Consider the following 27,076-nt stretch of genomic DNA (forward strand, 5'->3'; position numbering starts at 1 on the left):
CTTGTGGCCACATCACTCTAATTTCTGCCTCCGCCATTACAAAGCCTCTTCCCTGTGCAGCTTCACTGGGCCTCTTATTAGGACACCAGGCAGTGGATTTAGGGCCCACCCAACTCCAGTGTAAGCTCATCTAATTACGTCTGTACGACCCTATTTCCAAGTAGCCTCTAGGAATCCGGATGGATGCAATTTGGAGGGACATAATTCACCCCAGGGCACCCTTCTATAAATCGTATCTATACTTGAGGGAGCTGGGGTCTCCCAGGAGGAGGACAACCCCCTGGCCTCTTCCCTTGGCCTCCCCGCTACTGCTCTTGTCTTCCTCACTCTGCCCCAGGGCTTCTCTTCTCAAATGTTCCCCTATCCCCTTGAACTGGAAGGTTCTTCCCCACCACTTCCAGTGGTCCTCCTTTCAGATGCTTGGGGTCTAAGCTGTCCCTGGCCTCCCTGACTCTCTTGGGCATTTACCTGCTTTTTCTCTGTCACCGCCCCCACCCCCAACCAGGATGGAACATCCAAGAGGGTGAGGAGGGACCCTGTCTGTCCTGATTATGCAATGTCTGCAAGTCTGTTGCCTGGAGTCAAGTAGGTCCTCAATAAATATTTCTGAATTAATTAAAGGATGCTGAAATTCCAATAATCTGGCCACCTGATGTGAAGATCTGACTCACTGGAAAAGACCCTGAGGCTGGGAAAGAAAGACTGAGGGTAGGAGAAGAGGGTGACAGAGGATGAGATGGTTGGAAGGCATCACTGATTCAATGGACATGAACTTGGGCAGACTCTGGGAGATAGTGAGGGATATGGAGGCCTGGCGTGCTGCAGTCCATGGGGTCACAAAGAGTCAGACATGACTTAGCAACTGAACAACAACTGAAACAGCTGAACAGCAACAATCAATGACTTGGGCTTTCCAGGTGGCCCAGTGGTAAAGAATCCCCCTGACAATGCAGGAAATGAAGGTTTGACCCCTGGGTCGGGAAGATCCCCTGGAGAAGGGAATGGCAACCCACTCCAGTATTCTTGCCTGGAGAATCCCGTGGACAGAGGAGCCTGGTGTGACACAGTCCATAGGGCTGCAGAGTCGGACATGACTTAGTGACTGAACAGCAACAACATCAACGGATAGCCCCTCCCCTCAAAAAAAAGAAGAAGAAAATTCAGACCCTCATCTCCCTCTTGAGAAATCTCCAACAGAATCAGGAGGTCCTTAGGGCCAGTCTCGCTGACCCTTTGTCCTGTTATATCTGGATTTTTAGAATGCAAAGCCTTAAGAATTCTGCCACCTAATGGACTCAGGGCAGAAGTGCTTTATATCTTTAAATGACAACCATGTGCTCATGCAATGACCCCTGAAGACCCAAACACTTGTCCGCAGGAGAAAACGTTTCAGCAACAGGGCTGGTCTCTGTTCCACTCTCCAGAGAACAGCCAGATAACCCCTGGGGCCTGTGGTAGGTGGAAACCAAATCAAATATAGGACATTCACTTAAATCTGGACTTGAGATAAACAACAAATAACTTCTGGTATAAGTATGTCCTGATTATGGCATAAACTTGTTATTTGTTTGAAATTCAGATTTAACTGGGTGCTCTGTATTCTGGAGAAGGAAATGGCAACCCACTCCAGTATTCTTGCTTGGAGAATCCCATGGATGGAGGAGCCTGGTAGGCTACAGTCCATGGGGTTGCGAAGAGTCGGACACGACTGAGTGACTTCGCTTTCACTTTCTGTATTTTTATTTGCTAAATCTGGCAACTGAACACAGACTGAACAGAAGTGGGGAGGGGGCTTCTTCTGGGTGACTGGCTCTGGCCAGGGCTTGTCCCTGGAAGGCACAGGAATAAAGCGGAATATTTGTCATTTATAGACTCAGCTGCCTGCTCTGGGGCTCTCTGGCCACTTTCCGAGGCTTTCAGAGAAGAAAGGGGGAGGGTCAGTGCACTGTCACCGATTCCAATGACAAGCGAGCTAAACAGAGTGTCCTTCTGAGGTTCCAATGGAATTGAGCCCTACAAGCCCATCATCCGACAACCAGGGACACCTAAACCACAGCCTTTGCTAATCACAGCTTAAAGCATAGTCGCAGCAACCAGTTCAGAGGCCACCTGTTGAAAGACACTTCCCATGGAAAGGACAGGCCAACCCAAGCACATCTTGGTCCCTAGGACCTCGCATGTTCTGATGCCACCATGGATTTGTGGGTAAGATGATGAATCGAGGACTTTCCCCTAATTAGTGTTTCGTGCTCAGTTGCTAAGCCGTGCCTGGCTCTTTGAGACCCCACGCACTGTAGCCCGCCAGGCTCCTCTGTCCATGGGATTCTCCAGGCAAGAATACTGGAGTTGGTGTCATTCCCTCCTCCAGGGGATCTTTCTGACCTGGGGATCAAACTTGCATCTCCTGCGACTCTTGCATGGGTTGGCGGATTCTTTACCACTGAGCCACTTGGGGAGCAATTCGTGTACATCCCAGTGAGACAGCAGGAGGGATGACATAGTAAGTGTACTCTGCTGCAGTTTTTTCAAAAAATCACCATCTCCCCACGGAGGAGATACCAAACACTGCAGTGTTTATCTCTGGAGCAGAGGACCACACAGACCCTCGTTTTCCCTCTGTTACACATTCCTACGCAGTCAGCATTCTGCTTTTGCTTTTGGCCTGCCACGCAGCATGTGGGGTTTCAGTTCCCTGACCAGGGATCAAACCCATGACCCCTGTAGTGGAAGCTCAGAGACCTAACCACTGAACCGCCAAGGGAAGTCTTAAGGTCAGCGTTCTTAAAACCCCAAGAATTTACCCCGGTTGACAACAAAATGGTTACCCCGTTTCCTGGGCTGCACCCCTCTCGCCGCAGCCCTCGCCTCGGCCAGGGGACCTCCTGCCCCCGCCCAGCGCCCTGCCCCGCCCCTTACCGGTACTTCATGCCAGTGCGCCGGGCGGTGCAGCCGTCCAGGGAGAGGCCGTGCATGCGCAGGAAGCTCTCCATGTTCCTGGCCTGGGCGGCCGCCCGCACCTCCCGCAGCCGCTGCAGCTCCAGCGTGTCGGTCTGGCGGACGGGGTGCAGGGCCCAGTCCGAGTGACACCTGCTGCTCACGCTCCTCAGGCTCTCGCTGTACGTCATGGACAACATGGTCCCACCCGGCCCGGGAGCCGCCGCTGTCCAGATGGTAAACGCCCAGTGGTGATGGGTTAGAGAGCCTCCCCCTGACCAGGGTTTCCCGGGCTGGACGCTGGCCCCGGGGGCAGGGACGGTGGCAGAGCCACATCATCCAGCTAGAGCGGCCACCCAGGGGTCCTGGCGCCGGGGGACAGGGCCTGGCCCCAGGATATGAGCATCTCCTGACATGAGGTTCTTGGTCCTCAAAACTGCGCTGGCAGGGAACTCTGGCTGAGCCACCCCCTTTGTCCCCTGCATCCACGAGACAAGCCCGGGCGAAGCTGCGTTCTAGGTGGGCAATGTCAAAAGAGCGCTCCGGATGAGAACAGGGCAGGAGCATGCAGAAAGCCCGGCCCCTCCACCAGGGCGGAGGACTTCACGGCGCCCCCAGGAGTTGTTCCTGGGTAAAACCAGCTACAGGGCCGACCCGGAAGCAGCGTAAGCACACCTGTCGCTGAAGCAAACTCTCGTGTGATTTTGCCAGGAGTGTCGCACCCCCGGGGAAGGCCCTACTCGTTCACAGACTGGTGAAGAAGGCAATGCTATCCACACCGGCATTCTCTGCTTGTAGAAAGTGCCATTGCACCAGTGCAGTTCTTTGGGCTCCATGCGCAAATGAATTATGTCACAGTTTAGTTTTTGCAACAGAAAACACTGAGCGGATGCATTTAAGGAGGCAGTGAGGCGGGGGCAGGGGGAGGGAAAAAGTTGGTAAATTGCAAACTTAAATGTTAAAACCCATTACTAAATCATCACCTGAAGGGATGATTATACTCAGAAACTAAAAACGTAAGTGTCCATCAATAGGGAAACTCGCCATGTACCTGATGGTCCATCACATTTCTGTGCAGCGTTCAGGAGTGAGGTGTCTCTGCATGAACTGATAGGCAATGAGCCCCAGGAGGCAGAGTCAAGAAAGACTAGGCGAGGGGAACACGTGTGTGCACAGAACGCTGCCGTGTGTCAATGTACACACACATGTGAACGGGTCAGTTGGAGGGCTTCACCATGGCTGTGCCTCAACATCCTACAGGGGCTTTGCCTGGGCAACACGGACACGGTCGCAGGGGGCAGGGGCTGTGCTACAGTCCAGGGACTCCCTTCTCCCCCCACACCTGACCATGGACCTCCACCCTGGCCTGGATGCCTGCACGGTGGCCCCAGTATTGTCACCATCACTGAGTCAGGTGAGATTCATCTTTTCAGCTGGGTCAGCTGGGCCAGCCTGGGAGGTGGAGGGACCAGCTCTGTCCCCACCTGTGCCCCAAGGGAGAACAAGCTCCGTTATCCTGGGAAGGGCTGGGGGCTGTCCTGGGGGCTGAGGCAGCTGCACAGTCCCTGAGGGTGGAGATGGTGCTGGAGCCACCTGGGCTGGTCCTTCCTCGTGTGAGCTCCCCATCCCTGCCTGACACTTCACATGCCTTTCTCCATGGCAGGTGTCATTACTGGACAGACCACAGGTATCTCCATCACCTTGCTTGTTGAGCTGATCCTCCTGAGAGTCAGGTCCAAGAAGAAAGGGACTCTTCTGTCCACTTTCACTGCTGTGCCTGTGCGCTCAGCACCTGGAGCAATAACTGGGCATTTCCCTGGCTGTGCTGACAGGGAGGGGCTGGGCTGGCCCCTGATCAGGCCAAGCTCTCTATAGGCTGCCTTCTCCTGGCCAGGACTTGCATTACCATGGTTCAGACCCACGGGGAGGGGGCTGCAAAGGAACCTCTGGATTCCCACAGGGTTTAGACTAAAGTCTCTGATGGGTGCTTCTGCAGGCAGGCACACCCCAACACAAAAATCCCCACTTTTCCGGAGAATCACATTGCTGGCAACAGAGGGGCCCCAGGCTCGGGGTGGGGGGGTTGGCCCAGGAAATGGCACCGTGGAAGCCCTTAGAGTAGGCAGCACCAACTCTCTCCTCCCCTCCATATGCACACTGCCCACAACCCGTCAAGCAGCTGCTTCAGAGGCAGCTGTGCAGCCTGTGGCTCATGGCCTGCATGGGGCAAAAGCAGACCACTCCTGGCTCCTGTGGGGGTCTGTATTCAGAGAGACCAGCTGGGTGGGGAGCAGTTGCAGGGGCACCTCCCAAAAAACAGGATTAAACTCAGACACACACGTTCCCAGCCCAGCCCAGCCAGGCTGAGATCAATAGCCATTAGCTTTCAAGACATTACCCACAACAAGCCATCCTGGTCTGGCTCCAGAAATCTAGCCACAGCCTCAGGGTTGCAGTAACTGTGTGGTTGAGTGGCCCGGTTATGGGTAGGGGCAGCCCTGTGTGTCACCTGCTTGGTGTGACCCAGGCAGGTACCTGGACCACTCTGAGACTCAGTCTCCACATCTGTGAAATGGGACGGGCAGAGGCCTATTGTGTGGGCTGCTGTGGGTAAAACGGAACCATCCTGGACAACTGGACAGGGGCTGGCCTTGAGGTGGGAGAGTGCTGTGTGTGGGAGGTGGCTGCCAACCATGAGACGTGGAACATGGTACCAGTCATGATAAGTGGTGTGGGCACAAAAATACACAAGACAGGGTGGAGGGGAGACGGCCCAGCAGGCAGGAGCCTGACCACAGGCCTGAGTGATTCTAGGGGCCGTACAGGACGAAATGTAAACTCTACCCATTGCCCCTGGTCTTGCAGAGTCACACATTCCTAATGAGACAAACGTAGTGGGTGTCGCCAGGAATTGGAGGGAGCCCCTCTGTAGGGTTCTCATGCATACTAAATTGCTCTCAGTCATGTCTGACTCTTTGGGGCCCCATGGACTGTAGCCCACCAGGCTCCTCTGTCCATGAGCTTCTCCAGGCAAGAGTACTGGAGTGAGTTGCCATGCTCTCCTCCAGGGAATCTTCCTGACCCAGGGATTGAACCCACGTCTCTCAGGTCTCCTGTATTAGCAGTGGGGTTCTTTACCACTAGCGCCACCTGGGAAGCATGTCCGGGAGATAGCGAAGGACAGGGAAACCTGGCGTGCTGCAGTTCATGGGGTTGCAGAGTCAGATATGACTTACAGACTGAACAACAACTATCTCTGTGGGGACTGGGCTCTCCCCTGTCGGTCATCTTTCCTATCTTGTGTTATAGTGGCCTTGGGAGGGGCCCGTGGGTGGGGCAGGGCCACCAACCACACAGAGGGAGCCCAGAGCCTGCCGCTGGGTGAAAAGGTCCCCACGGCACAGGGCGGGCTTGAGTCAGGGGACTCGTGGGAGGAGATGCGGGCTGTGGGTGGGCATGGTGGCCCCTGGCCTGGGGTGGAGGGCAAGGCCGCAGTGCTCACAAGGGGGCCTGTGCCCTGGGGGTGTCCCGCGGGCAGAGCACAGCGAGTACGAAGCTGGGACACCTTCTTCACCCTAAGGGCCTTGAGGGAGGCAAGACACAGAGGGACTCTGGCAGTAACAGTGCTACCCAGAGGGAGAGGACAGGGAAATAAGCTGGCTCCTCCACAGGTGAGCAGGGCTGGGTGCTTGGATGAGGGGTCCCAGGAAGACTCCCCTTATTGGAGCTCCTTCTTCGGCTGCCTGACTGCTCAGTGACCCCAACCTCTCGCTCCTCCTCTTTGCCACCCTGCCTACTCACCTCAGGAAGAATTAGCTTTCCTTAACAACCACTGCTGGAGAAGGCAATGGCACCCCACTCCAGTACTCTTGCCTGGAAAATCCCATGGACGGAGGAGCCTGGTAGGCTGCAGTCCATGGGGTTGCTAAGAGAAGGGCACGACTGAGCGACTTCACTTTCGCTTTTCACTTTCATGCATTGGAGAAGGAAATGGCAACCCACTCCAGTATTCTTGCCTGGAGAATCCCAGAGACAGAGGGGCCTAGTGGGCTGGTGTCTATGGGGTCGCACAGAGTCGGACACGACTGAAGCGACTTAGCAGCAGCAACAACAACCATTGCTAATTACAGACTCTACAGGGTACCCCCTGCACTGGGGCCTGCCTTTTGCAAATCTATTCCTGTGGACAGGGACCTGGGAATGCTCATGAATGGACCGCATGACATAGAAAAATGGAAAGAAGACATTAACCTCATTAAGCCATGGGAATTGCAACTTTGCTGAGCAGCCTTCCACCTGGGATTCCTGAACTGAAATCAGTTTACTGGGAGCCACCAAAGCCTGAGATGTGGGATCCAGAAGGAACCCGGAAAGTCTCTTTGAAACGGCAACATGTGTCTGGACACCAGAGAAACTGGCCAGAATTCCCAAAGCGGGCGCGCATGGAGGCAGGGGCATCATTCCGGGGCACGGCTTGAAAATGCAGGGCATCGCATCAGGGGAAAAACAAAACCAGTTTTGCTCGAGAACCATCAGTAAGCCAAGGCCCAGAGAAGCAGCCCCCAGCTCTCTCAGGCCTGTGCTTCCAAACAGACCTTTCAGACAGCACCCAGCTTTCTGCTGTCGTTATTCTTGGGGAAACTCGAAAATGCTCGGTCTTAATGGGGAACCCGACGGGGTATCAACTGGAGCTCAGGTCCCCCGGATGGGCAGAGAGGCAGGGCCGGGAGGCAAGCAAGCTCAAGCAGCAGAACGCCCACCCTCCTTCTTCCTGTGGTTACCTAGGACTAACTTTCTTTTTGAGGTTTCCCACTTTGAAAATATATAGAGGGTCTCATTTCAGATCAGCCAAAAAGGCACCCCCAAATGCTGTCCACTCCCGGGGTGCTTGTGCCCCAGCAGCATCTCCCCCCCCCAACCAAGGAGGCGGCTGCCACTTGCCTCCTGAGCTGAAGGGACCACTCACCTGCCTCGCTGGCGTCTGCTGGTTAAAAGGGACACAGTCTGATTTACTAGGGCTCACCAGGCGTCTGCGGAGCTGGTGCGGCAGCTCTTTCATTAGGGAGTGTCACTGCAGGACGTCAGAAGCAGTCGGTGAATGAGAGGTCCCACAAGGGCCGGGTTTGGAGGCAGTGAGTCCATTAGTCCTATTAGGGCGTCTGCATCTCACCGAGAGAGGCTGAATTATTCACGAGCGCGCCTCTTCCCCTAAAAGCCCGGGAAGTGCAGTTCCGTAGTGCAGCCTGGCAAGGCAGCCTCCTGCGTCCCGGCTGGGAGGGGGGACCGGCTGGGGTCCTGCTGTTCCCTTGGGTGCATGCCCCCCTGCCTGGAGACACTGGACGCTGGGAGGAGGTGCAGGCTGGGCTTTCTGGTCTTTGAGGAAGGGATCCAGGCTGGTTGGCTTTCTTCCCACCACGTTCTTAAATGTCTGCAAGCTGGGGAGCCCAGGGGCCCACAGCATAAGACCACCACCCACAGAGAATGGGTGGGGGCCTGGCGAGACACGCCTTCAGCATGCACAGATGGATGCCCTGCCTCCTTCTGCTGGGATGCACCCCAGATTGTATGTCCTATGCTGCCAGGACCTATATATGGACAGAAGGTTTCTGCAGTTCGCTGTGTAGACACCACATGGAGACCCTTCCTCACTGTCCTGAGCTGGGGTTTGGAAGACGCTTTGTGGCTGAGCCTGGGGGTGATCTATGCTGAGTCCCTGTTCTGGGCTCTTGACCACAGGGGCCCTTCATGTCATCCTGGGACCCCTGCCCCCAAGAGACTCAGCGTGACACTATCTTCCAGCTGATAGATCGTGCCAGTGGCATGGGATTCTGGACAGAGGCTGAGCTGATTGCCTCATAACACGCTGCTAACGAGGGTGGCTCCAAGGAGTGGGGGGAGCACAGCCCCAGATCTGGAGTGGAAAGAAACGTGAGGCTGGGGGACGGCATGGAAGTGGAGGTGACTGGTAGTGGGGGATGACCTGGAAAGGCCTTCGTGATGGACCTTCTCTCTTTTCTTTAGATTTTTGTTTGTTTGGTCGTACCATGCAGCTTATGGGATCTTAGTTCCCTGACCAGGGACTGAACCCATACTCCCTGCAGTGGAAGCGCAGAGTCTTAACCGCTGGCTTAATCACCAGGGAAGCCCCTGGGATGGTTCTTAAAGGCCGAAGCCCACGGTCAGTTCCATGGCCTCTGTGTCACATGTCATCCCCAGGCTGGAAGTGGCCACTGTGGCCTCGCTACTGGGTGCTGATCATGAGCCTGACCTGCTTGGAATGAGGCCCCATCTCCTTCCCCTGGGCACCACTGCCCTCGCATCACACTGTCCTTCTCCACGCCTGCCCCTTGGACACCAAGCCCTGTGGACCTGGCTCCTCTTAACCTCCACTCCATCCTCCCATGGCCCCAGTGGTTCAGCCCTCCTTCACCTCTCCTGGCTCCCACATCTAGCCTTCCCATTCCCCCCATCTCATTCCCTGCTCCTAGGCTTCCTCCCTGCAGCAGAGCCCTGCTCCCTGTCCTGCTCTAACACCATCGATGTCTCCTCAGTGCCCACCAAAGGCAGTCAGGCTCCTCTGCTTGGCATTCTTGGCCCTCCATCCTCAGATCCCCATCTGCCTCCCTAGCCTGGCCTCTGGTCACTCTCTTTCCTGTCCTGTACCTGAAGGCCCAGATGATGTGACTGCCACTTCCTATTCTCTGGGCACCTCTCTGAGCTGTGCTGACTGTCCCCTCTACTGGAATGCTCTTCCTGGTGTCTGTGTTGAGTTCTGTCTAGCCTGAATAAGGTCCAGCTCACCGGCTCTATGATGCCTTCCCTGATTCTCAGCCAGCTAACCACTCACTCCAACAGCTCTCTGGACTCTCTCAAGACCCGTTTACCTCCTAGATGCTATTAGAGTGATTTAGGTTTGGGGTAGATTGTAGTCAGCATCAGTCCTTCTAATGAATATTCAGGGCTGATTTTCTTTAGGATTGACTGGTTTGATCTCCTTGCAGTGCCACGATGTCATAAAAAGGGCAGCAGAGGATGAGAGCGCTTCCCTGGTAGCTTAGCTGGTAAAGAATCTGCCTGCAGTGCAGGAGACCCCGGTTCGATTCCTGGATCAGGAAGATCCCCTGGAGAATGAATGGATGGGCTACCCACTCCAGTATTCTTGGGCTCCCCTGGTGGCTCAGATGGTAAATAATCCACCTGTAATGCGGGAGACCTGGGTTCAATCCCTGAGTCGGGAAGATCCTCTGGAGGAGGGCATGGCAACCCACTGCAGTATTCTTGCCTGGAGAGTCCCCACGGACAGAGGAGCCTGGTGGGCTACAGCCCATGGGGTCCCAAAGAGTCGGACACGACTGAGCGACTAAGCACAGCACAGCACAGAGGATGAGATGGTTTGACAGCATCACTGAGTCAATGGGCATGAGTTTGAGTAAACTCTGGGAGATAGTGGAGGACAGAAAAGCCTGGTATGCTGCAGTCCATGGGGTCTCAAAGAGTCGAACACCACTTAGCGACGGAACAACATCAGGAACAACAGGATTGCACTACTGTGGCCCATCCTTTTCCCCTTCTGTGTATTATGTGATGTGGTTCTCCCCTGGGCTTTCCCCTTGACATTGGGCTTGGTCATGAGCTTGCTTTGACCCAGAGAATGAGCAGAAGTGACTGTGCCTGTTCAAACCATTGGCCTTCAGACACATTTTTCCTCCGGCACTTCTGCCACAAGAAGAGACCTGGGATGGCCCCTGGTTAGGCATGATGGAGAGAGGGTGAAACTTGCCTTCAGCCTGAAGCCCAGAGACCAATCCAGCTGAGCCCAGCCTAGATGAACTGACTTCAGTCAACCCACAGACACATAAGCCCCTGAGTCTTGGGGGTAGTTTGTTATGCAGCCTCCTGTGTACGAGCTGACAGGTACACGGTCTTCCCTCTTTTACCTGTCTGTAAGTTGCTGGAGGGCAGGGCCTTGGGACATTTTGCCCTGTTGAAGGAGGGGTGCCACCCTTCTGGCTGACTTAAATAACCATCCACCAGCCATGTCAGAGCTGGGTGATGAGGATACCCCACTGGGAGTGGCACCCAGTACGCTGAATGATCCCACCCCATTAAGGTCATCACCAGAGGCCCCGCAAGAGATGCCTGAGTGTCTGTGTGAAGTGACCACACTGGAGCCTCAAAGGGCAGGATGGCCAGAGCCTGTGGCATTGAATGTGGAGAGGCTGAGCAGGGAGTGGGGTGGGGGGTGTCTTCAGATCCGGGGATTCAATTCCCCCACAGAGGCCCTCCTCGGAGCAAGAAGCCCTCACAGGGATCGGATGCTCACCCAGAGGGGTTCCCAGAGGGTGGACAAAAGGGTGGATCCGGGGGGTTCTGGGGTTAGCAAGGGGCGTGCGGCACCCTTTCATTTCCATTTGACTCACTGGGAACTTCCTATGGGCCCTTTCAGCTGCCGGCCTGGCCTGCTCTCGTCTCACCTTACTCCTTTCCTTCCGGGAGTGAGGCAGGCCTCAGAACAGCATCTGAGGATGCAGCTTAAGTGCATGTCTGGTTTCACTGGTTGAATCCTTCTGGACAGATGGCACACATTCATTCTGGCATATTATGTCATACATACATGCACACACACACATACACAATATATACATATACACACACGCATACCCACATACCCACACACAACACATGTACACACATACAAACACACACATACACACACAATGCACACACACACGCATACCCACATATCCTCACACACAACACATGTACACACATACAAATACACACACAATATACACACATACACACATGCATACCCACATACCCACACACACAACACATGTACACACATACAAATACATACACACATACAACACACATACACAGACATGTGTATATGATGATAAACACTTGTATCCAGTAAGAGCATTTGCAAACCTAATAAGTTCAGCCCTAACTATTTCGAGCAAGACCTTATCTAGCCAAACCTCCAGCAGAATCAGATTTGGACCTCTCTTCAGAGCTCTCTGTAAGGGGAAAGACCTCATGGGAGGCACCAAAGCAGTGGGGAAAATGAACTTGAGAACTCAGACCCACAGTCGTGTTGAGACACAGGACGAAGAAGACTGCATGAAGGAAGAATCACAGGGAAGTCTGGCGCCAACCCCCACACCCACTGCCTGAGCAGGGCCCCTGGAGCATCGGCAATAAGACGCCACGGCTCTGTCACCGCTGGGGTGCACACCCCAGGGAGCTGGCTCTGGACAGAGACCTCTCAGGCCTGGAGGCCACGATGCACCACAGACAGAGCCCTGCCCGCTGAGTGTCCAGTCCCAAAGCTGGCGGCTCTGCCCTGTGAGTTCCATAAGCCTGAAGTGTTTGCCATGGAGGAAAATGTCGAAGTAAATTCCCAGAGCTAGAGATTTTCAAGAGCATGTGTGTTCGTGGCGCATGCCCTACCCTAGAGGTCAGGAAGAGGCTGCACAGAGGGAGGCAGGGACCCGTCCTGGAGGATTCTGCTGATGGCAGGTGCCTCAGGCTGGACTGCAAGCCTGTCCCATCTGCTGACAGCCTCTCCCTCTGGGGACACGGGTGTGCTGACTTCCAACAGGGAAATAATCAGAAAGAAGCCAGCACATCCATCCCCACCCTGACCCAGGTCCCGTCGGAGCCACACACCGCAGGGAGCTCTGTAGGCTGCAAATCAGCTCAGATCCAAGGACAAGGGGAGAATGAGGGGCTGGGGGCATGTCTTTCACTTTGACCAGCCAAGAGCACAAGCTGGGATCACAGGAAAGGACGCAATCTGCCGCCGGAGGAGCGACGTTTTAAGAGAGATCTGGCGAGTGCCCAGCTCAAATCAAAGCAAGTTCCAGATGAACCCACACGACGAGCCCGGCTGCACGGTTTCATCATGATGCCGTCGCAACACCGAGAGAGGACCAGAGCCTGAATCTCATGGGGGAGGATTTTCACATGCGGAGAAATCGCCAGTGCCCCCGGCCCGGATGGCGGGATCCTCCCACCCGCTCCCGTGCTTGCTGCCGGTTTTAGGGAAAACGGAGAAGCTCGTTACCTGTAAAACTGGAGCTGTCTTTTGGGGCTCCCATACCGAGTACTGCGGACAGCAATGGAGGGGAGAGAAGGAGACAGGGAGAGAAGAGAGAGAAGCCACAGTTGTCATCAGCCACGCACAGGGAGGTGCCAGCCCGGGAAGCATCACCGACGCCCCGAAACCCCGGCCCCGCCCCCCTCTGCTTGGGTACCGAGCGCTCGGCCGCAGCGCCACCCAGTGGCACAGGGAAGCAGAGGCCCGTTTATTTGGACACGGGGGTCTCTGCCTGGTCTGGTTCTCACGCCCGGCGGGGAAGTGAAGCCTAGAGGCTAACCTCTGGGGGAGTCGTTGGGTTTTCACGAATCATAACAACGATTGAAAACACTCAAACCAGGAAATGCCCACACCCACCTGCTGGCAAGTCTGCAGGAGACTATGGGATTCTTTTGAGGATCTCGATGAAGGAGGGATGCCCCTGTTCCCCATGGTTTTTGCAGACACTCATTCTAGCTCAGGCCCTGACAGTGACCTGAAGATCCAGCGGCTGAAGGACTGATGAGCCCCAGGGTTCCACTCGCACCCCAGTCTTCCGTGACAGCAATGCCATCAGGGTCTGTGCTCTGACCACAGAGCCAGCTGCTCCACCCCACACCTTCCCCACAGCCTCCCTGTGGTTCAGCCTGGGCTATTTTCCAAATGGAAAGACCCAGAACTGGATCTGGAAATGGGCTTTCCAGGAGAAGTTCTCATGGGCCCAGTGAGCACCTGGACGCCCCCACTGTCCACAGGCTCCACACTGGCTATAAGGCTTTGAGCCTCATTCAGGGTGTCGGGGAAGCTGGTGGCACCGCAGGAGTCATAACATGTAAAAGAGAAACAGAATCCAGGAAGGGCCTCTGTTACCTCCCATGGAATATTTCAGAAGAGTCAGAGACAAGGCAGGAGTCTAATCCTGGCTCTATCCCACCTGGTCAAACCTCTCATTTTTTTCTTCCCATTTTGGTCTTAAAGGCTTCCCTGTGGCTCAGATGGTAAAGAATCTGCTTACAATGCAGGAGACCCAGGTTTGATCCCTGGGTCTGTAAGATCCTCTGGAGAAGGAATGGCAACCTACTCCAGTATTTTTTACCTGGAAAATCCCATGGACAGAGGAGCCTGGTGGGCTATAGTCCATGGAGAAACGGTTGGCTTGCGTGCAACTTACAGCCCTGTGTGCTCACTTAGTCCCTTCCCTCTAGGTCATGGGGAGGTGGCTGGCTTGGGGACCCCTCCTCAGAGGCAGGACTGATCTTGGGAGGGCTTGGGGGATGATGCAGGGGGGTCACCTGTAGATCATGCCGGGGGAGCCCGTCTGCCGCAGGGAGAGCCGAGCTGGGGAGCCTGTGGTTGATTCCGGATACATGGAGCCGGCCTCACTTGCCCTGACGTGCTCCCTTCTTCACGGAGGCGAGGTTCTGAAGGGAGAGCAGAGAAAGAGAGGAGCTGGTTAAAAAAGACCAGTCAGGTACGGTCAAGATGCTCTGTGATCCTGAAGCCTGGTTCGTTGGGCATCTGTATGTCCTTTGTCAGATAGACAGGGCTTCCCTGTTGGCTCAGCAGTAAAGAATCCACCTGCCAATGCAGGAGACACAAGTTCGATCCCTGGGCTGGGAAGATCCCCTGGAGAAGACAATGGCTACCCCTTCAGTATTCGTGCCTGGAGATTTCCATGCACTGAGGAGCCTGGCGGGCTACAGTCTATGGGGTTGCAAAGGGTCAGACATGATTGAGCGACTGAGCACGCATGTACGCATCAGACAGACAGACAGACAAACCCACGGGGGCTCAGATGAGCCTGAGGTCCGATTCAGTGCTGGTGAAGACTCCACTCCATCCCTCCATGCTCCCAGCCTACCCCTCCCTGACTGCTTTCCTGAGGTTCTGGGAGCCCTTCTCCATTGCCCAAACTCTGTAGAGATGGGAGGACCAGAGCCAATCTGTGGACTTGGGGTCTGGGCTGTCTTCCTCAGGCCAGGCGGTAACACTGCGGTCACCCAGGATCCTATTGGGTAATTCACTTTCCCTGGGGCTTACCAGGTGGCACTAGTGGTAAAGAATTTGCCTGCCAATGCAGGAGGTGCAAGAGATTGGAGTTCGATCCCTGGGTAGGGAAGATCCCCTGGAGGAGGAAATGGCTACCCACTCCAGTATTCTTGCCTGGGAAATCCCATGGACAGAGGAGTCTGGCAAGTTACAGTCCATGGGGTTGCAAAGAGTCAGACATGACTGAAGTGACTTAGCTTGCATGGCATGCATGCACTTTCCCTGACCCCAGCCCACTGAGGGGGGAGGGGAGCGATCATGCTACTCTGCTCAGTCCTTCCAGTGGTTTCCCCTTCTATCCAGAGTGAAAGCCTCGGTCTCAACAGTGGCCTCCGCCTGAGCCATGACCTCTCTGACATCCCACCCCGCCTCCTGCCTCTTTGCTTACTGCCACAGATAATATGGGCTCCATAGGGTCCTGTGAGCCCCACAGACACTCCAACCTCAGGGTGTCCACACCTGGTCTCTCTTCTGCCCAAGCTCTCTGACCCCAGACCCACCTGAGGGACCCTGACCTTCACCTCCTGATACAGAGGTCACATTGTCATGGAGTCATCTCTGGATGTGTGTGCATGCATGCTCAGTTGCTCAGTATTGTCCCAACTCTTTGCAACCCCATGGACTGTAGCCCACCAGGCTCCTCCGTCTATGGAATTTTCCAGGCAAGAATACTGGAATGGGTTGCCATTTCCTTCTCCAGGGGATCTTCCCAACCCAGGGATTGAACCTGCATCTGTGGAGTCTCCTGCATTGGCAGGCAGATTCTTTACCACTGAGCCACCTGGGAAGCCCCTTCTTTGGACACTATCTTAACCCTTCCTTGGCACCTGTCACCTTCTAGCACATCTTATATTTCACTTGCTGTCTCATTTATGACCCCAATATGTCAGCTCCATGGATGCAGGGAGTTTTTGTCTGCTGGGTTTACAGCTGTGCCTGGCACATCTTGGGTAGGGGGAGGGCTAGGGACTGGGGCCTGAGGAGCAGGCGACAGGGCAGTCTTCTCTGGGGTTGCAATGCCCGCTCTGTCCAGTAGGGGTGATCACGGCAGCTACAGGTGGCATTGGTCACTTAGGGAGGCGCTCTAAGCGCCTAGCCCGGACTCTGGAAGGTCAGCTCCCTCAGGGTCAGAAGCGAGCTTCTGAGCCCACAGCCAGGGCCTGGTCATGCTCTGATGCCCACTTATGAGGAAAAGAACCACAAGTCATGATCCGTGCTTGTCTCATTCCTCCTGGGGAGGTCAGCACCTTGGCCGCCCCAGAGAGGGAAAAGGATTGGTGAGGTTTCCCCAAGGCCCCTGCTTAGCATTCAGGACACAGTTCAGGGGCACAGCCAACGTGCCCAGAGCCCACATCCTTGCTCTGCAGCTGCCACCATCCAATCAGGAGCCACTGCATCTGCCAGGCAGCCAATCCCCGAGGACATGACGTCCTAGTGGGGATGCTGTGACTCCCAGGCTCCGCTGGGCTCCCGCACCTCTGAGGCAGGCAAGCAGGCATGCCCCCACTCCCCGGGATTATTCAGAAGCTGTGGAACAACACACCAGGCTCAAGAGGGTCGGGAGGGGCAGCTGAGAGGGTGTGGCTTGGGGTCCAGGCTGCGAGTCTGAAGGCTGGGTCCCTCTGGTCTCCTGCACACCGACTGGATCTACGTGTGACCTTGAACAAACTAGCTGGTTTACACCTGGAGACACAGCATGGAGTGCTCACAAGGCCTGTTCATACTTTCTCACGGGAGCAAAGAGAAGATATGCTCTGAGCCCAAGAGGAGAGATGCTGAGTCAGTCCCAGCTCTTACCCTTTGCAGGCTGAGCTGAGTGATGACAGGGAACCTAGAGGGTCAGGAGACTCCAAGTGTGGACAGTCTTCTCTACAACTTATTATTTTGAAAACTTGCAAACATCAGAAAAATTGTAAAAGCTCAGAACAGCAGCAAACACCTACTGCCCTTCATCCTACTTACCCACGGTCCACATCTGCCCCGTGTGCGCGCACTGTCTCCCCTCCCCCTTCCTCACGTCTTCTCCCCTCTTCTCACACACACTTTTTTCCTGCACCATTTGATAGTTGTGATCTCATGCACGTCACCCCTCAGCACTGCAGCAAGCATCTTCTGAGAATAAGAATAGTCTTATATAACCCAATACCAGGATCATGGCTAAGGCAATTAACTCAATACCACCCCATATAGGTGGCTTAGTGGAAAAGAATCCGTCTGTCAATGCAGGAGACGTGGGTTCAATCCTTGGGTTGGGAAGATCCCCTGGAGAAGGAAAGGACAACCCACTTCAGTATTCTTGGCTGGAAAAATCCCATGGATGGTGGAGCTTGGTGGGCTGCAATCCATGGGGTTGCAAAGAGTAGGACACGACTTAGCAACAACAACAATCTGATATATAGCCTATATTAAAATGTTCTTCATTCTTCAAAAAAGAAGAAAAATCTCATATAAACAACCTAATCTACCACCTAATAAAAGAATTAGAAAAAGAACAAACAAAATCTGAAGTCAGCAGAAGGGAGGAATAAAGATCAAAGAAGAAATAAATAAAATGGAGATTAAAAATTTCCCAATGATTCCAAAATATCTTCTATAGCTTAAAAAATTCCAGAATCCACTCAAGGTTCACAAATGGCCTCGGTTATTTCCCTCCTGATCCAGCACCACTCCCACCCCCATCGCTGTTTTCATTTTTGCTTTTCATGGTATTGAGGTTTTTGCAAAGCTCAGGCCGTGAGTCCTGCAGACGGCCCCATGGTTTGCATTTGTGACTGCAGCCTGATAATTAGATCTCGCTAAACCTTTTTGGCGAGGTGTGTCCTTCTGGCACATCTAAACAGGACGCACGTGTGTTTGCCCATGACGGGCAAGCCAGCTTCTGTCACTTGGTTAAGACGGCTTCCACCCGGCGCGGTGCACTCCTTCCTTCATAATTACCCGGGAACCACAAGGAGGCCTCTCTGAGGCTGCGTGACAATCCAGTTCCCCTGCAATCTCTCACTGGAAGTGTTTTCCCCACTTCAGTTTTCCGAGAAAGGCCGCTATGCAACCGGTTAAGGCTCCAAGCGCAGACGTGAGAGGGCTGGAGGCCGAGTTTAAATGGGAAGGAAACAAACACGGACTCCTGCGGGTCTCAGGCTGTCATCAAAGCTGCAAACCCAGGCAGGCCCTGACGGTCAGACTCTTGCAGGGACTTGACTGAGGGCCCCAGAGCGGCGGGATGGGCCCTGAGACTTGGGCTGACAGTATTCTGGGCAAGTGGACCCATGACATGATTTTAAACACAGACACGTGCACTGACACCCACAGAGGGAAAGACCCAGAATGAACTGGGATGAACTGGGCAAAAAGTTCAGGGGCACATCAGACCACGGTGAGGCACCCTCAACTAGGACACATGAGCTCTCTCTTCAAGCCTCAGTTTTCTCATCTGCAAAATGGGTGGCTGGCCTATAAGACCCTCAATTTCTCTGTTGCAGCTCAGAATAAATGACTATATTATTCTGGGGGCTGATGTCCCTGAGGGTGTCCAATTCAGAGCTGGAAGTGGCTTCCTCTCTCTCTTTCTCTGATCCTTCACCCTCAGCATTGAAGATGGAATCTGACTTCTCAGACTTGATAAGAGCTACTTGCACGAGAGGGAAGAATTCAGTGCATCCATGCGAGAGAAGAAAAATAATTCACAGTGAAGCCAAGAAACCGTAACGTTCAGACCAAGCCAGTGAGTCGAGAGATGCTTTCTGATTGAGTCTGCTTGGTGGACCACCTGCTCTGGTTTCTCAGATGTTCTGGTTGATGAGCTGGCATCTGATTTGCATAGGAGGGAATGAGGGTCTAGGAGACTGAGTCATCGGTCTCCAAGCCTCACTCCTCCCATAAACAGGTCTTCTGCTGAGTGACTCTGCCACTTCCCCCAAACATGCACGCGTGCGCGCACACACACACACAAACGCTCAGACCAGTGGAGAATGAGCAGAATGACGAGGTGCCATCTCTAGCCTCAGCCATAGGAGACTTGTACTGGAGCCTCTGCAATTGTCATGGACGAACCTGCCCAAGACAACTCCCACCACCTCTGGTCCAAAGAGGCCAGGCTCCCATGCAAGAGCCACCTGACCTTAGCTGGGCATCGCCAGCTGCCCTGTGATGTGGAGCTGGCAGAACCAGGAATACACTGACCTGCCACGAGGACTGTTATCCAGAAGGAGTGGACTTTTAACTTTAGCACTGCTGGCAGCATGTTCTGGGTCATTCTTTTTACACTAAATTATAACTCCACTGGGTGACCGGGAGCTACTTCCAGTTACTGGAAAAGGAGGTCAGGCTCTCTCTCTACTGTAGACTCTGGAGCCCAAAACTTGGGTGATGGGGACCTTCATTTAAGTTAGATTTCGTGATGTGAAGTTAGCCCTTTGAGCTTTGGAGAGGGTGCAAGCATGCTAAGTCACTTCAGTCGTGTCTGACTCTTTCTGATCCCATGTATGGTAGCCTGCCAGGCTCCTCTGTCCATGGGATCCTCCAGGCAAGAATACTGGAGTGGGTTGGGATGCCCTCCTCCAGGGGATCTTCCCGACCCGGGGACTGAACCCACGTCTCTTATGTCTCCTGCACTGACAGGTGTGTTCTTTACCACTAGCACCACCTGGGAAGCCTTTCTGGAGAGGGTAACTGTTTCTAAATCGAAATCTTGCTGGAGGGATTTAGTGGTGGTTTAGTGGGTAAGATTGTGTTCCCAAGGCAGGTGGTCTGGGTTCCATCCCTGGTCAGGGAACTAGATTCCACATGCTGTAACTAAGACCTGGTGCAGTCAAATAAGTAAATAAATAAAAATTAGTATTAAGAAAGAATCCTGCAGGAGCCTATTCACGCTTCCACCTTCTTTTAGGGCTGGGTGGGTGACCCGGCTCCATTCTGAATGACTCTGGGAGACCATTCCAGGTGTTGGGGAGGGAGTCGAGGCCCACTTGGGGTTCAAATCTGCCCCTCGGTTTGAGCTGTAACTGCCCTTTATTAGTATCTGCTGCTGCTGCTGCTGCTGCTAAGTCATTTCAGTCGTGTCCGACTCTGTGCGACCCCATAGACGGCAGCCCACCAGGCTCCCCCGTCCCTGGGATTCTCCAGGCAAGAACACTGGAGTGGGTTGCCATTTCCTTCTCCAATGCATGAAAGTGACAAGTGAAAGCGAAGTCGCTCGGTCTGTCCAACTCTTTGTGACGCCATGGACTGCAGCCTACCAGACTCCTCCGTCCATGGGATTTTCCAGGCAAGAGTGCTGGAGGGGGGTGCCTTTGCCTTCTCCGTTATTGGTATCTGGCCTTGGGCAAATCTCTTGGCCTTCCCAAGTGTCAGTTTCTCCATCTGTGAGATGGGATGGTAAGAGGAGTCGGGGAGGAGCTGATGTGTTCCCAGGTGGGGAAAGCAGTGAGGGGCCCGGGGGCTGGGATCTGCCTGTGACCAGCCTGGCTGAGGGAAAGTGCTGCCCAGGGCTGGGAAAGTCTGAGATCATAGCTCCTGCCTGAACATTTGCGCTCTGAGCCAATGGCAGCTGAGGTGGTTCTTCCACAGGTGTGTCCATCCTAGAGGCAGCCTGCTCCCGCGCAGCGGTCCTGCCTTCCAGAAAAATCACTTTTCAGGGTCCTCAGACTCACTACAACTCCTTTGCTGCCTCTCTCCCTTGTTCTCAGAAGTCTTCTCATCTTTTTCACTTTTCCAGAAAAAGTCTCATTGCTTACTGAAGAGACCATGTGCAGCTGTGACTCAGTGTCATGATGCGGGGCCATCTGGGGCTGCACCCTCATTCTGGACCATCCTGGAAGCTCAGAGGGTCCAGAAGGCTGGGCCCTAGTTCACTGAGGTCTTAAGAATGATAACATGGTATCAGTTACCTATTGCCACATAACAAGGATTAGTGGCTTACAACAACAAACGTTTCTCACACAGCTTTGGAATCAGGAGTCTGGGACTGACTTGACTGGGTGGTTCTGGCTCAGGGTTTCTCCTGAGGCTGCATGCAGGATGTCAGCTGGGGCCACAGTCTCATCTGAAGGCTCCTCTTCTATTTTCTTGCCTCACCATGCAGCTTACGGGATCTTAATTCCCTGGTCTGGGACTGGACACTGGCCCTCAGCAGTGAGAGGTCAGAGTCCTAACCATTGGACGGTTGGGGAATTCCCTTGAAGGCGCCTCTTCTTAGACATCTCCTGAATGAAGCTGTGTACAGGATGAATCTTGTACTCCCTGGATCTCTCACGCAAAAGCAGGTGGCTTCCCCCAGGGCAAGGGATGGAGAGAGAGCAGCTGCTGTGTCTTACCTGACTGAGACTCAGGAGATGTGTCTATGGGTCATAAAGCCCAACCCAAATATGACAGAGGGTGTGAGGACCAGAAGGTGGGGCCCCTTGAGGCCATCTCGGTGGTTCACCATGGAGACACCAGTGATGGACTCTTTCTTGCTCTTACTCAGTCCTCATTTTCCGTGCCTTTCCATGCTGTTCATAGGGTTCCTGCGGCAAGAATACTGGAGTGGTTTGCCATTCCCTCCTCCAGTGGACCACGTTTTGTTGGAATTCCTCACTAAGACCTGTCTGTCTTGGGTGGCACGGCAAGACTCATAGCTTCATTGAGCTATGCAAGTCCCTTCACCATGACAAGGCTGTGATCCCAAGGCTCAAGAAGGCTGAGCGCTAAAGAATTGATGCTTTCAAATTGTGGTGCTGGAGAAGACTCTTGAGAGACCCTTGGACAGCAAGGAGATTAAACCAGTCAATCCTAAAGGAAATCAACCCGAATATTCATTGGAAGGACTGATGCTGAAGCTGAAGCTCCAATACTCTGAACACCTGATATGAAGACCTGACTCACTGGAAAAGACCCTGATGCTGGCAAAGATTGAGGGCAGGAAGAGAAGAGAGTGACAGAGGATGAGATGGTTGGATGGCATCGCTGACTCAATGGACATGAATCTGAGCAAACTCTGGGAGATGGTGAAGGACAGAGGAGCCTGGTATGCTGCAGTCCATGGGGCTGTAGAGTCCAACATGACTGAGTGACTGAACAACAGCAACATTTCCCCTGAGACCACAGGGATGTTGGCTCCAACAGGGTAGGGGGCATCACTTCCTGTGCTCACTGATTGTCCCAGCAGCATCAGGTACATGGAAGATGCTCTGTGAAGTACTCACTGGGGGACCAAGGAGAAGCTCATGGTGCCTGGGTGTGATGGGCGTTGGGTGATCTCCCCAGAAGCTCAGGCCTCAGGGTTAGGACTCAAGTTCCTGCTTCTCAAACTGATATCATTTTGCATGCTGCTTCTCGAACCCTGGAAATCCTTCCTATCAAAGCCCTGAGGTATAGCTCCGACTGTGACACAGCACAAAACCACCATCCTTTACAGGCCCAGAGCCTGCGGGAGCCACGATGGCCACAGGGCGCCTCAAGAAGAGACAGGAAGAGGTGTAACTGCTTGAAACCACAAAGATCCGGAAGGGTGCTTGTGTAACTCTGCTTCCTCTCTCTCCCAGAAGCTAGGAGCCCCAAGATGGGAGACAACTCCTCCCCTACGAGCAAGATGGGCAGCAAAGGGTGAGAACTACCGAATCTGTGTGCACTTGAGGTGTCCATTGTGCTCATGGAGTCATCGTGGGGGACAAGCAGAGGGGCCTGGTTGCTAGAAGGGACCTGAGGTCAACACCACCACTCCCAAAGAGCACCATCCAGATCTTGCTGAGTCAGATGTTCGTGGGGAGAACGGTGCAATCTTTTTAGGGGCTGGGGGTCGCAGCCAGGATGCTCTGCTGTTTGCCAATGAGAACCTCGGTCTCTCCTCTCAGCTCCAGAGGCCTGAGCCAGGGGGACGGGTGGCATAGTGACTGCCCCCCACCAACCCAACACTTTATAGCATGGACCACGTGTGGTCAGACAACAGTGGAGAAATCTGGACCTGTCATGGAGCCCAGGGGTAAGACTGCCTGATGGTGTCTGCTCACATGTCTGATCAGTGCCCCATTAATAATTCCTTATCAAGATCACAGACTAAAAGTTTTCATCTTTTCAGAGCAACCTTCAGATGCCTGTTCCCTGATTACAAACAGGTCAGTCAGCATAGAGCCAGGGCTGGACTGTTTCAGGGAGAGTTCCTGCTCATATATAATTAGCGTCATGATAAAAAAGATTACGGTCCCCAAACCCACCTCTCCCAAAGCAACGATGACAGGCCTTTCCCCTAGTGCAGACCACCCAGGTCCACACCCACTGCTCATGCACCTGCTGGCTGGGTGCTTTCCACTTGAGGTGAAGCCTCACTGTGGTTCCTGGGTACGTCCCAGCTGCAGGTAGTGATGGCGGGTTGGGGGTCAGCAGCCAAAGGCCCCCAGTCTTGGGGACACCCTGGGAGGGGATGGAGGCTTGGCTCATGGGGTAGGGGAGCTCATCTCTTGGCCATGGCTTCCCCAGCACCATCCAGATCCTGGTGACCACAGGCGGAAGGGTGTGGTCACTTGATCCTGGGAAGAGGGGCCTTGGCACTCTACAGACCATGTGAGCTGCAGTGGGTCAGGGCAAGACGCAGGAAACAAAACCCCACACATGCTCTGGAATCTCCATAACCTTGCCCGAGAGCCCAGGCCAAGGCCTCCCCACGGTCATTTATTCAGCGACCATCAGAGCCTTCCTGTCCCAGCCCAGGAAGCTCAGGGTCTCCTTCCCACCTGCCACCCTGGCCTCCCACAGTGACCACAGCCTGCACCGATATCCTGCTGGGGCCCAGAGTGGAGAGAAGAGCGAGGTTGGGGAGGGAGGTACCAAGAGACTGCGCTTTTCCGGGCCTGGAGGAGGCGCCTTAGGCACCAGGGAGCTTGCCTTGTGCTCCCTCCACGTGGTGACCACGGGTGCTCTGCCAGGACAGAACTGAAGGGTGGGGAAGGGATCCGAGGGATCCTCCTGCCACCCCCTCTTGCCCTGAACTCTGCCCACCAGGAGAGGGGAGGGATGGGGCCCCTTTCATCATTTTTAAGGCAGGACCCCCCTCCTTCTGACTGTAAAACTACTCTCTACTCAGAGATGGGAACCCAGGTCTGGGGTGGTGGTCAGGGGGGTTTCTGGAGACAGCAGACCGGTAGGCTCCTCTCCAGGAGCTGCTGGGGCTGCTCAGCAGCTGCCCCCTCACCCCCCAGGCCCCACGGAGGAGGCCCCGCTGCGCCCTTGATCTCCGGCAGCAACTTGACTGGGCGATGAGAGCAGAAGCCAGCCACCCGGGAGGCAGAGCTGTGTCAGACACCTCCACTGTGAGCCACACGCCGCGCCCCGCCAGCCCGCCCGCCGCCCAGCAGTCACTGGGTCAGAGGAAGCTTGCCAGTCTCTCCAGGGTGGGTAGGGGGGGCACCTGCAGCTGCTGTGACAGCTGGCCACGTGGGCTCCGCCTGGGTCTAGCAGGGAGTCCACAGGGGCAGCTCCCACCCTGGCTTCAGCCAGTCCTGTGGGGGCCCAGGGCCCAGGGAGCAGCTGGGCCGAGGAACCCTGGCAGTCAAGGGAGCACCCCAACCCTGCAGAGCGAGCTGGGGTGCTGTCCCCTCAAGCACAGACCCCATCCTGGGAAGCAGAGTCCCCACAACGTCCCGAGTACCTGCTCTCGGGTCAGAATGGCCGGAGACAAGAACATCTTGGTGTGTACGAGGTGGAAGGTGAACACGGCGGGACCATGGGCCAACCAGGAAGCTGGTGGCGTGAGCGACAATGCGGAGGATGCCTGGCGAGACAGGGTGTGGCTTCTAGTCCCAGGCGTGTCCTGAGGAGGGCCCCAGACAGCCCGGGGGGCCCGTCTCTGCCAGGGGGTGGGGACAGATATACGCCAGGCAGCCACGAAGCTAGCTCTGGGGCTGTTAAAAAGAGTTCCTGCTTACTGGCGCCAGCTTTGTGCCAGGGCTGGGCTACACACCTTCTACCCTCGCCTCTTCATTTGATTGTCCCCAGAGCCCTGGGTGGGGGTGTTACTGCTGCATGGATGATGACCCTGAGGGTCAGAGGTCAGGCCTATGGCTGGGATACAAACCCAGGACTGGGCTGATTCCAGAGTTGCGCTCTGAGTCAGGTACTGCTAGGACACCCCCCCGGGGGGACAGTGAATCTGTGCAGGAATCTGCCTCTCACTCGCATCCCAGTCCTGGTCCCAGCACTGTGCCAGGACACAGCAGGTGCCTGAAGGTGATGTGAAGGTGGGGCAGCCTGGGAGGACAGGTGAGGGGGATGCCCCTTCCTGGGGGGGCGGGGAGGGGAGAGCCAGAGGGAGGGTGTGGATGGAATGTTCCATCTGTGCTGTGCTGCACCTGCAGCCCCAGACACGGCCCATCACCCGGCCAACCACGGATTCTCCCCCCGCACCTCCCAGGTGGGCCCCCCTCTGCCTCAGGGGTGGGCACATGGCTCTGAGGCTGCTGCAGTCCCGGCAGGATGAAGACACACAAGGGGTGATGGAAAACAAAGGGGAAAGAGAAGTGAGAAGTAAACAGCCTGGCGGGGGTGGGGGTGGGGGTTGGGGGGAGAACAGGAGGGAGAGGAGTGGGGAGGGAGAGCAAAGAGAAAAAAAGAGAAGCCCTGGGGAGGGGTTTGGGAGGAGAGCCCCCTGGCTGAGTATCCCCAGTCACACACAGCCCTTGCTGCCTTTAACCCTCAAAGGTGGGGATGCCTTTACAGTCAGGACTCTAGGCCCATGAATATTAAATGCTACTCAAGGCTACCATAGCCTGCCAGGCTCCTCTGTCCATGGGATTCTCCAGGCAAGAATACTGGAGTGGGTAGCTACTCCCTTCTCCAGGGGATCTTCCCGACTCAGGAATCAAACCCAAGTCTCCCGCATTGCAGGTGGATTCTTTACCGTCTGAGCCACCAGAGAAGCCACAGTGAGTCAGGCCTCAAACTGCAGCTTCTTTCACGGCCCCTGAGAGTAAACCATTTTTCTGCAAGCATCTGCCAACGCTTCTTCAAGACATTCCTTTGGAAGTGGGAGGGCAGGCGACCGCTCAACGCTGGGCTTCAAAGTTCAGGATACTTCATTTGGTCTCAGGGGCTTCTCTGTGGACGTGTTTGAGCCATAGATTTGAGCTGGATCAATAAACATGACAGAGTTGCTGAGTGGTCCATTGGCCACCTACGGGCCTCACCTCCTGAGTCATCTTCCAGCTGGTGAGGCTGCGACACAGTCTATCAGCAGAATCCTGGTTGAGGTTCCAGGAAATGTTGCTTTCCTTGTGGCAAGGGAATCTTCTGGAATTTTTCTTCCTCATGAGGAGGCTGCCTCCTGAGTTCTGCCTCTGTTTTTTCTTTTTGGCCGTGCCTTGTGGCATGTGGGATCTTAGCTCCCTGGGATCTAGCCTGTGCCCCCTGCGTCAGGAGCACATGGAGTCTTATCCATGGACCACAGGGAAGTCCTCTGCCTCCATTTTCAGCACAAGGAGTGATGCAGGGTGCAGGGTGTCTCAAGCTGGGGCAGGGGGCAGGAGGCAGCCTGCATGGGGTAACCTGCAGCAAATCATCTTGTTCTGTGCCCCTAGTCTGACCACAGACCAAGGTGGCGTGCCAGGCGGGTCTTGAGAGTGTCTCAAGTATGCTCCTGTTAAGGGCAGGCCTCACAGGGGTTCCAGCTGTGTTCACAACTTAAGGAGCAAGCACTGAATAGATCTGTCCATGGAGATTCAGGTTTCTTTGGGTCAGGACCCTGGGTGGCAGGCATATCCCCCAAGTGTAGCGGGAGAACTGGGTTCACGTGTACTGTTTGCTCCCAAGGTTGAGAAGGACAGAGTCAGTCCAGGGCTCTGGAGACACACAAGTTCCTCTGCAAACCCCCCATGTTGCTGAGCCACACATCCCTCCACCTGTGGGGAACTCTAAGCAGATTAGTCCTCTGGGGACAACTGAAATGATGAAAAAGGTCCTTTTTTTTTTTTTTTTCAAATGAGGAGTTGAAATCTCCATCCTTGTAACTTCCACCCATGACGTCCACTTCCACTCTCCAGCTTC

The 27,076-nt window shown here is 54.7% G+C and overlaps 1 protein-coding gene across 17 annotated transcripts in view; it reads right to left on the reverse strand.

The window, feature by feature from the left end:
* KCNAB2 (potassium voltage-gated channel subfamily A regulatory beta subunit 2) overlaps positions 1-27,076 on the reverse strand; it is a 96,658-nt gene that overhangs the window by 44,355 nt on the left and 25,227 nt on the right. For 6 of the 17 annotated variants that reach the window (XR_011247538.1, XR_011247536.1, XR_011247537.1 and 3 more), the window contains exon 2: positions 14,311-14,439. Coding sequence is in view for 6 of the 17 variants with exons in the window: in XM_069544842.1 (XP_069400943.1) it covers positions 14,311-14,387 (77 nt within the window). In the remaining 11 variants the exon portion in view is untranslated. Of the gene's footprint in view, positions 1-13,006; positions 13,049-14,310; positions 14,440-24,686; positions 24,840-27,076 lie in introns of those variants that run through there. The other 11 variants (XR_011247535.1, XR_011247531.1, XR_011247533.1 and 8 more) reach the window with 3 other exon arrangements.

The sequence above is a fragment of the Ovis canadensis genome, chromosome 12, assembly GCF_042477335.2.
Source record: "Ovis canadensis isolate MfBH-ARS-UI-01 breed Bighorn chromosome 12, ARS-UI_OviCan_v2, whole genome shotgun sequence".
NCBI classification, from domain to species: Eukaryota; Metazoa; Chordata; class Mammalia; order Artiodactyla; family Bovidae; genus Ovis; species Ovis canadensis.